This window comes from Rhinatrema bivittatum, chromosome 1, assembly GCF_901001135.1.
Source record: "Rhinatrema bivittatum chromosome 1, aRhiBiv1.1, whole genome shotgun sequence".
NCBI lineage: Eukaryota > Metazoa > Chordata > Amphibia > Gymnophiona > Rhinatrematidae > Rhinatrema > Rhinatrema bivittatum.
The window spans coordinates 536,084,764-536,098,684 of record NC_042615.1 but is presented as its reverse complement, the minus strand read 5'-3'; the positions used below and the strand labels follow the sequence as shown (position 1 = coordinate 536,098,684).

At 40.1% G+C, this 13,921-nt stretch overlaps 1 protein-coding gene across 5 annotated transcripts in view; it reads right to left on the bottom strand.

Moving 5' to 3' along the window:
- The window catches only part of PALM2-AKAP2 (PALM2-AKAP2 fusion), a 583,545-nt gene that overhangs the window by 18,961 nt on the left and 550,663 nt on the right, over nucleotides 1-13,921 (bottom strand). For all 5 annotated transcript variants that reach the window (XM_029614157.1, XM_029614167.1, XM_029614175.1 and 2 more), the window contains one exon: nucleotides 4,116-4,294. In XM_029614157.1, the coding sequence (XP_029470017.1) occupies nucleotides 4,116-4,294 (179 nt within the window). The remainder of the gene's footprint in view (nucleotides 1-4,115; nucleotides 4,295-13,921) is intronic.

Here is a 13,921-nt window from a genome sequence, read left to right as displayed (position 1 = left end):
TGCCTCAGCAACAGGTCCTCCTACTCCTGCAGTGAGTGTTGTGATTGCTCCTTGCCTTGTTATTGCCTTGCCTGTTATCTCTGTGCCTTGTTCTTGCCTTGCCCTACTGTACCCTGCTTGAGTCTTGTTGCCCTGTATCTCGTCTTGTTTGTCCTTCTCTGCTTGACTCTTGGTTCTGACCTCTGCTACAGACTTTGACTTCTCACCTAGACTGCCGCTTGCCCTGACCTCCGCCTAGACCCAGATACTATTTGCCTACTGCCTGCCCCGATCTTGGCCAGAACCTGGATACCATTTGCCACCGCCTACTCTGACCTCTGCCCGGTTCTCGACTACATCCGACTGCTCCTCACTGGACTCTTACCTAAGCCCTGCCAGCCCCTTGAATCCAAAGACTCAACTCCCGGTGAACGGAGCTGGTACAATTGAAGCCCTAACTCCAGACTCAGTAGGAGCGAGTCCACCTGCTGTCAGCATGGACCTAGCAGATTTGCCTGATACAGCTCACATCTGTGACATCTAATAAATGAAATTCACAATTTTGCAATTATGTTTGCCTTAATCAGATTGTAAGCTCTCCCAAAAGGGACTCTCTCTTATGTGTTTTGCCACAGTGCTGCATACATTGAATAGCATTATAGAAGTGATAAGTAGTAGTAAGCTGCCTCATCTTCTCTTTGATTTTTTTTTTAATATGCACTATAATACCCTATTAAATGTTCGAGGGCCAGATTTAGTCATAAGCATCATAGGTACATGACTAGGGTGTCAAACCTTGAAGGCACCAAAAACTGGGACTCCCCCCACTGCTCTCCAATTTTGGGAGAGGAACTCCCCACCCTGCCCTCTGATACCATAATCTTAAATCTGGCACTGAAACATTCCTTCTATCCAGTGTGGGATGTGTATTCTAACAGACAGAATAGTTTTTTAGAATCTGAGGTACTTTCATTTCCTTGGTTCCAAAACATTATCTGGTTCTGATTTGGAGACATCCCTTTTGCTCTGCACTGGCTATCTTCACAGTCATGGGTTTGAAGGTCTCGCCCCCATGCAATGGCTTTCAGTAGAAATGAAGCATGAATAGGGTTTTTATCAGATGATCCAAGTTACTTAGACCAGACTTGGTATTATCCCATTTGAAGGTATGGAGATGTTGCTCTGTTTTCAGAAATACAATGGGATAAAGCCGGGACTATCATGGTGCTATCTAGTATCATTGAGCATGGTCAGGTTAGATATTTTGATGCTGTTAAATTCCAGAATAGAGGCAGTCTTCAATTTGAATCTAATTTCAACATCCCTGGAAACTTATCAAGTTAAGCCCCATAAGAGAGACATGCCCATGCATTCTATCTCTTGGCTAAGAATGTAAGAGAGAATCAGATGCAGCACACACAATGTAATGATCTCCCTCTAGTGTTTAAACAAGAGATTGCAGCTGAGGAAAACTGGTTCTTGGGACTCCACAGCCAGCTTTGTTTAAAAGATATCCACAATAAATAAGCATGATAAAATGTTTATACACTAGGTCTCCAATGTATACAAATATATCTCACAAAATAGCAGAAAGCCCTTCAAAACACCAAAATAACAAAAATCAAGGGGAAACATATAAAATTATTAAAAATTCAATACATTTTTGGAACCCGGTATCAGAAAAATGGTGTTCACTTAGTTTACATCCACTGCCTCTCACCACACAATGGGCCCAAGCGGTATCAGCGATGCCCACCTTTGATTTCATTCATATACCGGTTCACTCAATTCCCACAGATAATCAAACCCACTAATTTATTTCAAATTATATGTAAAACTGCATGCAAATAATTTATAAACGCAGTCAAACTTAATAAAATATGAACTTGAATTTTAATAATTTTATATGGGTTTCCCCTTGATTTTTGTTACTAAATGATCTCATGCATATTTATTGTGGATACCATGAACCCCCCAACTGGGAGTGGGATTACATAGCATCTATTCAGCAGCCACTTGTGGCTGAATAGATGATATGAGAATTGCGACTGCATTAGACAAGTACTTGTAGGCATTATGAAAGGAAGCCCCTGAAACAGGGTCTTTGAAACATGGTGCCATGTTGGGCCAGCAGTAGATTACGAGGGGCCAGCAGTAAATTATGAGAATGATTAATAGAAAGTAATCTTGTTTCCCTTACATTTTAAAAGCAACAAAAAAAAAATAAAAATATATATATATAATTTCGGACCAACAATTACATATGACCAGAAATGGTGGAAATGTTAAAATAACAGAGTATCCGCTGGGTGTTATGAAGGTCCCACAAAAAGAAATACACATGTCAAGTGATTCAAAAATTTGTAACTTTATAATCAGATGTTGTTTTGAATTGCTGTTGGATACATCTGAATTGGATTAAGACTCTTTTTGTGTGATTGCACACAAACATACAGCACACAACAGGATCTGATTACATTAGTACTAAGTAGACACCCAACATTGCATTGTCACACCAAGGAGCAACAGCAACCCTGGAAAACAAGCAATGATAAAAGTATAACCAGATCTATTCATCAGCAAGGTGTAAATCGTGACAGAAACTTTCTCAAGGAATTAAATCCTTGGGTTAGTAGAGAGAAACTGGGAGGTCAAACAGGACCAGTGCCCTAGCACATGGGAGCTTCTCTTAGAAAGGGATGATGCACTCATGGCATATGCTGAGGATGGGGGACACCTGGGGCATTTCTGAATCAGAAAAGACGAGGGTTTTCATTCAGCGGTGTCTTTCATATTTTAAAACAGCAAATGATGTAGGACAGCCACAAAAGCGAAATATGTGTTTGTGTGTGAGTGTGTATCTGGGCAATGGTAGGGGCAGCGTCCCTTTACTACTTTTCTTTTGGACTTCCAGGTCAGAACTGACCCTCTTGTACCAAGGAGGACAGAGGTGGGGAGCTCGTCCCTGAAAATCAGAGAGCAGTAGGGGGTGTCCCAGTTTTTGAGCGCCTTCAAAATTTGGTGCTCTAGGCACGTACCTATGTAGCCTGTGACTTAATGAATTTATGTGAAATCATTTGTTAATTGTTTAACTGATAAAATAATCTTCCTAATTGATGTATAACATATATCCAAACAGTTTAACACAGATTATAATCAATTCATAAACAATAATATAACAATTCTGGCCCTGAGCATGTTTCAGAGGCTATTGTAGTACATGGTAACAAAAACCAAAAAGAGGCAGTGCTATTAAAATGGGTCTTCTACCTGATGTATTAGAGCTGAATGTATTTCACAATCAATGTCAGGGAGAACCTGGTGCTAAGGAACAGCTGAAACCAGCTTGTGTTTTTCGCCACCGGTCAGTTTTATTGCCTCATTCCCTCTCTCTAGCTCATCCAGAGATCATAGACTACTGTGCCTTCCAGAGCAGTGGCAATCGTTTCGCACTGCAGTGCCCACCATCTGGCAAGCAGTGGGAACCCTGAGGGTCCATAACCCTACGGATATCAGCTTCCCATTGTCCTGCATAAGCAGATCAGTGAGAGGATAAATTGTACCCTTTCTAATTTTTCTGCAGTTGTCACTTTCAAATACAAAACATTTTTAACCTGCTTCTTTTCAAAGAAATCATTAACGATTATTGATGGGCCCAGCACAAGGAATCCCTGCGTATTAGATAAGTCTGTTAACAGTTAAAATCTACTAGAATTCACTTTTTTTTTCTGGTTTTCAATGTTTTAAGTATTTGAAAGTTCCTTTTTTTTTTCTTCTCCACATCCATCACTATGAATCTGCATAGATCAGGGGGAGCTGCTGTGCAGATCCCCATGGGGGACTTTGCACACATCACACCTATACACCGCATGAACAGCTGGAGAGCAAACTCAGGAAAGGGCTCCTAAGCTGGAGATGTGCTTATAGTAAAAGGTCGATCCATTTTTATGAAGTGTCATACACAAGAAATAAAATATTAGGACAAGAAAGAAAAGAGACCTAGGAATAAGACAACAAGAAGGGGGAACTGAGCCCAAATCAGGCAAGTTGATATTTAGTGGACTCTGGCTAGTCCTGCTGTTTTACAGTCCCCTTTTACAGCTGCCTGCTGGAGAGGTAGGCCTTGGAGTACTTACACTGCTATCATCTATCCGTTCACGCCGTTTGGTTTTGTGTGTTTCAAAGTCTTCCAGGAGAGTTTCCATCAGATTCTTGGGGCGCTGAGGTCCTGCAGCCTCATCAGTGAGTAAGTCAGACTGCAACGAGGAACCTTCTGCTGTGGGAGATGGAGGAGGTCGGATCTTTTCTATTTTTCCTGAAATGCAAATGGAGGAAGAGGGTAAGAGTGTCTGTGAGGGTTTTGGTGTCAGTTTTTTCCTTACCGCTTTCCACGGGGACCAAGAAAGGATGGTTCCCATCGCAAGCTTTGGTGGCAGTGAGCCAGGCACAGATCACTGCCACCTTAGCAACAGATGGGCATACCTGGGAACTTTTGAGTTTTGGTCACACTGATATTGCTATTGATTAGCAGATGGTGGTGGTGGTGGTGGTGGTGATGGTGGTGGTGGTGGGGGGGGGGTTAGGAATGGAATAATATGTATCAGCTTTCTCTCTTCCACCCCCACCCTCACAGTTTCTCTCTCTTTATTCCACCCACCTTCACCTTAGGACCCTCTTTGCTTCCACCTCCCACCCCTCGATGAGTTACAGCTCCCTGTCTTATGCATCCTCATTCTTCCCTTAGCTGAGTGGGTCCCAAGACCTGGAATCACTGCTGCAGACTTGAGGTTTGTATGTGCTGAAGCCCCTCTCCAGTTTCTCCCCACATGCTGCTTGCAGTGTTTGCTCCAGACTCGTCCCACTTCTCCTGTTCTCTGCAAGCTTGCAGACTGAGGAAGTATACAGAGAATCCCTGAGATTTCTAGTGTTTCCCCCCAAGACCCTGCAAATTCCCTGAGTCTCAGGGTGAAATCCTGAGAGTTCCCAGCTATGCAGACAGGAGAAATGTCTATTAGTGAGTTGGCTGGCTTAAAACCTAGATAATATGGAGCAAATTCCAGACAGCCTGCAAAGCTGAGCAAGTGCAGGAGTTCCTGTGCAAGTACACTGCCTCATGAGCCTCTTGGTCTCTTCCAGAACTTACAGGGTTATTTATCAAAAACGTTATGGCGTTTTCGCATGCGTTAAGCACCTTTAAAATCATGCGATAGCACCATAATGCATGGTGTGATGCAAATCAGAAAAAGAGGAGGAGTTAGGGGTGGAATTCACCATTTTGGTGAAGCCCTATTGCATAGCTTTAAAGCAGATTTTAGCTACACCTTTTTCAGTAGTATTAAGCCATGTGATAGGTTGGGAGAGAGAGAGAGAGAGAGAGAGACTAACCATAATGCCCTCTCACTAGATAGTTATTTATATCTCTATGGGAGGCCCCCCTAGTAACTCGAGGTGAGGTTTAGGTATTAGTGTAGGGGTTAGGGGCCACTTTGACATTCAAAGTGAGACGTATGAACAGAACAGTGCTCTCTTGTGAAGATTTGATGACCTTCGGAGTGAGGAAACTCACTCAAAGATGAGATTTGTGCAATGTTCTCTCAACCTAGCTTGATGGATTCCCATAGAGATATAAATACCTATCTATTGTGAGGGCATTATGGCTAGGCTTGCTCTCTATCTCCCCTTAGCGCTTCGCATAGGTATTAGCACAAATTGCGATAAACTGCCTATTACCATAAAACATGCCCCTTTTTCTATTGCATGCGATATTTAGTGCATTTTGATAAATCCAGGCCTTAGTGAGGTAGTCAACTTAGCTGTCTTTGGAGAACCCTGTTTACAGGTAAGCAAACTTGCTTTCTCTATTGATATGTAGGCATGAATTAGCCAAAGCTCATAGGGAGTTCCAAACAGAGGTTGCACGGCAGAGCAAAACTGAAACGGACAACCTGACCCCACCAGTGGAGAGAAGACTACGGGGTGAACAGGCTGCGCAGAACTGCTTTGTCCACAGTTACTGTCTCCTCGGGACATGCTGTCTAGACAGTAGTGGGACATAAAGGTGTGAACTGACAACCAGGTAGCAGATTTGCAAATTTCAATGGAAGTGGCCCTGAGATGAAGCATTGAAGTTGCTACGGCTCACTTGAGCCTTGACAGAATCTGTAATCTGTGAGCTAGGCAGTGAGAAACAGTGCTCCATACAGTCCACTAGAGTGACTAGGCAACTGGAGAGAGTTTGTATGGCACTGTCTTTCCCAATCTGTTGGAATCCATGGACATGACCAGTTAATAAGTTTGACAGTGAGGTAGAGTTCTTTTTACGTATTATGCCAGGGCTCTTACAGTCCAAGGAGTGAAAAGCCCATTTTCCTCTGGGTGCATGTGGCCTTGGAAAGAATGATCAAGATATTGTCTCCTACAATGTGGAATCCAGATACCACTTTCAGAAGAAACTTGAGGTGAGTTCCTAGAACCACTCTATTATACACACACTGAAGGTATGATGAATATGAATACCTTGAGTTCTAATGTCTTTTGTTATTAAAAATAAAGTTGTATGTTTTTAAATTTTTTTCATGAAATTGCCCAACATCAATTTGAACTCTTCACCACCACTAGTGATAAGAAAAACTCTCATCTTGAAAAGTTCATTTAGAATATCTTCCAACTAGACACAAACTCATAGTTCCAAGTGGAAACAACAGAGACCATACTAAATTTGCTGGAAGCCATAAGGAACAGACATGGTCAATGTTTCACTATAGGCTGTATGAGGGCCTATGATGAAATACTGGCCAACACTGGTTCCTTATATATGTATGGTAGCGAGGAAACTCCTGCACATATTTAGTATAATCTTTACTGAGCTCCTACAGCTGGGTGTTATGTTGGCGCAGGATGATGCCATCCACACATTATGGCTAATTCATGCCTGCTTGTTTACAGAGAGCTAGTTCTAGGCAAAACTATCTATATAAGAACGTAAGTCATGCACTGCTGGGTCATATCAAGGTCCATTAAGCCAAGCATCCTATCTTTGTCAGTGGACAGTCCAGGTCACAAGAACCTGGCAGATCCCCCAAAAAAGAACTATTTCTAGTTACTCATTCCCAAAGAGAGTGATGGATTTTCCTAGTCTATCTGGCTAATGGACTTTTCTATGGGAACATGCCCAGATCTCTTAAACCCTGCTATGCTAGTTGCTTTGACCATGTCCTCTGGCAATTCCACAGATTGTGCATTGAGTGAAAAAGTTCTTTCTACAATTTGTTTAAATCTGTTGGTTGTTAGTTTCATGGAGTATCCTGTTTCAAAATTATTTGAATTATTTAGCTGTTCCATCCCATTCATGACTTTAGAAACTTCTATCATGGCAATTTCTCAGTCATTGTTTCTACAAGCTAAAGAATCCTAGCCTGTCTTCAAAAGGGTACAGATCCGTTCCCTTTTATCATTTTTGTTAACTTTCTCTGCATCTTTTCTAGTTCCGCCATGTTGCATCATGGATCGAAACAGAGGCAATATGATAGTCTCTGTTTTTTTCTTCAGTTCCTTTTCAGATCATTCCTAACATTTTGTCTGCTTTTTTGACCATGCCGCAAACTGAGCTGAGGATGTCAATGTATTGTCCACAAGGATTCCAAGGTCCTTTTCCTGGATGGTGATTTCTAATACAAAACTCAGCATTGTGTACCTGTAGTTGGGATTATTTTTCTCTATATGCATGACTTTACCCTTATCCACATTAAATTTCTTCTGATGTTCACATGTCCAATCTCCTAGTCTCAACTACAAAAAACTAAAGCCTAATAACCTTTTCAAATAAGCATGTTGAAACTAACAAAATATGGGTCCTATATAAATACTATTAAACCCTTGCTGGTATCATAAACGGTGTATGCAGCCAATTAGATTTGGCAAAAGCACAAACAATTTTAATCATATACCAGATTTATGCCCAATCAATGTGTCATTTTTAATTTTTTAAATTTTACTTGCATCTAAAAATCAGTGAAATGGCTGCAGCTATTGTCAAAGTCCATAGACTGCTCTTATTAAGATTGATTACTGTGCCAGCAATAGTCTGATTGATGCCCCTGGGACTTGTACACAATGCAGAAGTGCACAGAATCAGTACTTAGCTTAAGCGCTTTTCTCAAGTCACAGGTGAATGATCAACTTTGCCATTATTTAGTCACAGGGAGCCTTGGTCTGACACTACCAGTGTGTCAATATAAATTATGGCTGCTTCAGCAATAAAATATGCCATTTATTACTGATGTTGATGTGCTGAATTCAAATATGATAATTAAACTAGTTGATTGGCTACTGTTTCCATTATCGTTATGTTTTTTACATTTTACGTCTATGTCTATTGCATAGATAGTAGAGTTTTAATCAAATTGTAAACTTAGGTCTTTTGTGTATTTTGCATAATATTTCACTTGTCCTGTTTATGTAATATGTTAAAAATTAAATCAGCAAAAAGATTATAGAAATAAAATTGACTATGAAACAAAAGGCCAAAAACTATAATGTGTATAGATAGATAGATAGATAGATAGATAATTTAATTCTTATTCGGTGGCTACTCGGATATTCTTGGCTTATGTAATAAAAATTTTACCAAGGACACAATAACAGAGACTGTATGTTTCTCAGAATTAAAAGCCTTTATTCTTATGCGCATAAGGGATCAGATTCTGCAACTTTGAGAGTCGACTTCCTTATGCGCATAAGAATAAAGGCTTTTAATGCTGAGAATCATACAGTCTCTGTTGTTGTTGTGTCCTTGGTAAAATGTTTAATACACTTATCTCTTGTATTCATTAAATGGAACATCTCTTGTCACTGTCCAGTAATACTCTGCAAACATCGATGACCTCCATTTGCCCTGATACTGTTTTTGCATTGCTGCAATGTCCTGGTGAAATCACTCGCCATACTCATTGCTCACTGTTCCGCTGTTTGGCATAAAAAAATCTAGATGAGAGTGCAAAAAATGTATCTTTAGTGACACATTGCAGCCAAGGCTTTTGTACGCCTTGAGGAAGTTTTCCCACCAACTCTTTGTAGTTGTCTGCCTTGTTGTTCCCGAGAAAATTTGTTACCACTAAATCGAAGGCTTTCCATGCCATCTTTTCCCTGTCACGGAATACATGGTTAAATGCATCATCTTAAAGAAGATCATGAACCTGAGCCAACAAAGATCCCTTCCTTCCTTTATCTTAGTTTCACTCAACCTTGGAAATTTACCACTAAGGTACTTGAAAGCTGCTTTAGTTTTGTCCATGGCCTTGACAAAGTTCTTCATCAGACCCAGCTTGATGTATAAGGGTGGAAACAAAATCTTCCTTGATTCAACAAGTGCTGGATGCTGAATACTTTTCCTCCATGACTTCTAGGAAAAATATAATGCAATTCATATCATGTATGACGCAATACGAGCTTCAGATTGCATCATTCATTGTTGTGCCCAAAAAGCAAATCCACATTCATTGTCCAAAAAGCAAATCCAGTTACAGATTTAGTCATAGATTCAGTCAAAGATGTGTATTAGTCATTTCTGGGTTAATTTGAAATCCTTTTCCTTCTTAACTCACTTATCTGCAATTCCCAAGTCAAAGGTCATATATACTGACCCATATCTTGAAAACTAAAGCCAATCAACAATTTGAAGCATTATTTTCATTCTCAGTGTCCCAGATTAAGTAAAGTTTGACTACATACATTTCAGAAGCATTTGACTGTAGACCAGTGTAATTGGAAAGATAATGCAGTAAAAGGGTTAGAAATCACAATTATTTAGTCCCTATAATAAAGAACGTAAGGGCTCTTTACTACATATATTCTGTTCCATAGTGCTCTTTTGTTTGGACGGACCAACATGCTACCAACTACACAATACACTGAGATGTGCGGCTACATAGTATTGCTAAACATTAGGCACAGCTAAACCCCCACAGTCCTTCTTCTGTTCCGATACATAACTCTCCTAGCAACTCATGGGGGCCTACATATCAAAATAAAGCTGAATATCTTCTGCTGAAGTAATTTCATAAACTTGTCCAGAATAGCGATAGGGAAGGTCTGAAGAAAGTAGCACCACCTAGGCAAAAGGAATATTTTTACCACAGCAATACATCCAAGCCACGATGAATCCAAGAATTTAAATCCTCGACCATGTTAGACATAGGGAGGATAACTTTCAAACAACTGTGCATGGGGACATATATGCACGTATGTGGTCACGCATACATTTGCTATAGTGTTTTATAATACGCGCATATATGTGTGCATTTTATAAAATATGCATAATTCTATCACACAACATATGCACTACGTAGGCTTACACATAAATACATGCAATACATTGAACCACGTATATCAATGGATACGTTGTCAGTAATGCTTTTTAATTTATATCTTGCCCCTATCGCTAAATTACTGACTACCATCACCGATGGGTTTAAAATTTATGCTGACGACATACAGTTTTACATTAAGGTCCAAACTCCTTGGCAGAAAACAGTCGATCATCTCCAACTCTGTATGGTGACCATTAAGCGGTGATTAAATCAGAATAAACTATCTTTAAATACAAATAAAACAGAATTCTTATTAATTCATCGACCCCATTCTGTACCTCAAAAAAATACCATTACTTTGGATAATATGTCATTTCCATTAGACAAACCCGTTAAAAGCCTTGGAGTTATACTCTATGCAACCCTTTCAATCAAACCGCACATTAGATCAATGGTAAAATCTGGGTTTTTCAAACTCCGCTTGATCTCTGGAGTGCGGCATCTACTTTATGAGCATGATTTACTTACTGTAGTACGATCCATCATTTTTCCCCATATAGACTATTGTAATAGCCTTTTAATAGGGTTACCTAAAGTTTCTTTACAATCAATTCAACTATTACTCCATGCTGCCGCTAGGCTTGTATCTAACACTAACGTTTTGAACACATCTCACCAGTTTAATGTAGTTTGAATTGGTTACCCATTCCTGAGGGAATTGAGTTTAAAATAGCCATGATGATATTCAAATTACTTAGTCCAGATTCACCACCTTTGTCTAATGCGCTATTGCGTATCCATAAATCCACTCAAGGACTGAGATCCTCCCAACTTGGTCTGCTTGAAATACCTTCCGTGCGTCTGGCACATCTTTTTTGTACCAGAGAAACATCGTTTTCCATAGCTGCTCCAGCTCTGTGGAATCTCCTCCCTTTTGAATTGCAAACCTTAGACAATTAAAAAAAATTTAGACGTCTCCTAAAAGATTTCCTGTATTTTAAAAAACTAATTGGATGTGTATATAAGATGGTCTTTGTCCTATATGTAACCTTACTGAATGACAGAGAGGGGCTCAGAGGATTTTTTAGAAAAGTATTGGAAATAAACTACTGTACAAAATAAACCAGTACTAATCAATAATTTATGCTCCCAATTGTCGACGCTATACCAATGAATCAGCGTGCCCTTATGTAATGACCATCATAATAGGCTTCATCGTGTGAGCTTTCGCGTATTTGACTCGGCCTTATATATAATCATAGGTCATGTCAGTTCAAAAATCTTGAAGAACTCAATTCGGTAGTACAATTGTAAAATTACCGTGAGAAAATTTTTTAAGCATTTTTTCTTTTGCAATTAAAATTCAGATAATTGAGAAACAAAGTGTCTGTAATGCCGGAGATTCTACACTTATCTTTCAGTGCTTCATTCATGACGGTCTTGCATATTTTCAAAGTGCTGGTGACCCGACACGGAGCCGTGTTTCGGACTGCTGCTGCATTCTGCCAGTCCTTTTTCAAGGGTAGATAATTAATTGTTGCAGGAAATTTTGTATCAATGGCAACCATTGCCATTGATACAAAATTTGTTAACATATTTTGTATCAACATATAATGTATATTTTGTATATAACATATAATGGGGGATATGTTAACAGGTGGGGACCTGTTAACATATCCCCCATTATACACAACTCCCCCCACCCACCCTTCCCCATGACCTGAGATATTATTCTTATATCTCAGTATATAAATGGAAGATGTTAGGTCATTTCTCCCGTGCTCCGTTTTCGGACCTGCAAATCTAACAGCAAACAAAAAAACCTTTTGGGTTAAACATATTTAACACCCTGGAAACATTCCAGATAATACTGACCTCTATATCAGAAAGAACTGAGAACACCACACACATTAAGGTCCATTAACAACTATGATAATATTGGCCACTTGAGATTCCACCTATCAAAATGGCGACCCGCTGGTGGTACGTAAAATTATGCAGGTTCTGTGTGGACCTGAGACCCCATGGAATTTCTCTGCAAGCGGCGTCATCCATTGGTAACTCGCTGCCATCTCGGTGGTGCTAGGGTAGCGCTGCGATTAGGGACGCCAGCTACAGCAGGTTTTGGTGGGATTTCCACATCCATGCCTGTGGTTTTGAGAATCTCTGCCGCCTCTTCCACTGAACGCTCTCGATGGAAGATCCCTTGTAGCGTAAAAACCAATCCGCCAGGGAAAAGCCATCAATAACGGATATTAGAACCCAAAGGTTTTTGAAGTGACACACCGAAACTCCTGTCGCTTCTTCAGTGTGGCTGCAGCAAGATCCGCAAATATGGCGATCTCGTGGCCTTCCCACAGCCACGTGCGCTGTTTACGTGCCTGATTATAGACTTGTTCCTTTTGTTTGTAGGAGAGGTAGCAGTTTCTCTAGGTTGGTTGGTGAGCTTAGGTCCAAGAGTTCTGTGTGCCCTTTCAATGCTCAAGAGAGTAGCCTCAGCATCCATATTATGCTCTCCTTGAAGTAGAAAAAATTGAGAGATTTTAGTCGCCACCTCGGTACAGTCAGAATAATCATCTGACTCCGGCACTCCTCTGATACGGATATTGCAGCGTCTGCTGCGATTCTCAATATCCTCCATTTTTTCGGATAAATGCTGGCAGGGAGAGTGCAGCAGTTCATTTTCTTTTTGAAGGTTATGCCATCCTTCTCCCTGTGTATCAAGGCGGAGCTCTGTTTCATCAAGTCTCCGGGCTATCTCTGCATTTTCTTTTCTTATTTCTGCTATAAGATTCGTCATTTCCAGTTTATATGTTTTTATATCCTGCCTGAGTTCCTGAAACCAACTTCTCATTTTGCCGCGGGTAGGATATTCAGCAGCGGTCTAGAAGTGTGGTCAAGATGCCCAATTGAGTGCCCAAAAGTTGCGTTTAAGTCCGATAGAAGTGGAGAGCACAGGTTTGAGCTGTTCACATAAGAAGTGATGTCACTTCCTCCCTACTACTTGTAATTTCTACTACTTGTAATGTATGTGATTTAAAGTATATTATGTATGTTTTTTACTGTGAATCGCCTAGACCTATTTTGCAATGGGTGATCAACATATTTTAATAAAATGAAATGAATGCCTGCACTTTGCCCACCTATTTTAAACAAATACATGCATATAATTTACGTGTGACAGTAAACTAGGTTTTAGTGGGCTAAGTCCTGATTTACATGTGTAAGTCAGCCAATTTTAAAATATGCGCGCATTCAGGAAATTCACCCATTTACAAATTAGTCTACCAGTTCACCCAGTCATTCGCCAGGCCATCGAGACCCTCCTGGTTCTTCAGCCTGAACTCCTCCCAGTCTACCCAGACCTCCCATCCTGTTAGTGCTATAAAATAATCACATCTAATGTTAGTTACACAGATAATTATCAGGTGTAAAACTAGAAAAGCAAACTGAAAAATATACACATGTCTTTTAAAATAGCAACCTACACCTATAACTGTTATCCCCGCCCTAGAACACCCCTAAACTACCCTTTTTTTTACATGCATATATGTGCGCACCAAAGTGAACATATATGCATATTTTCGAATTTTATAAAATATGGAATATACAAGTATAGCCTACTTATGTGCATA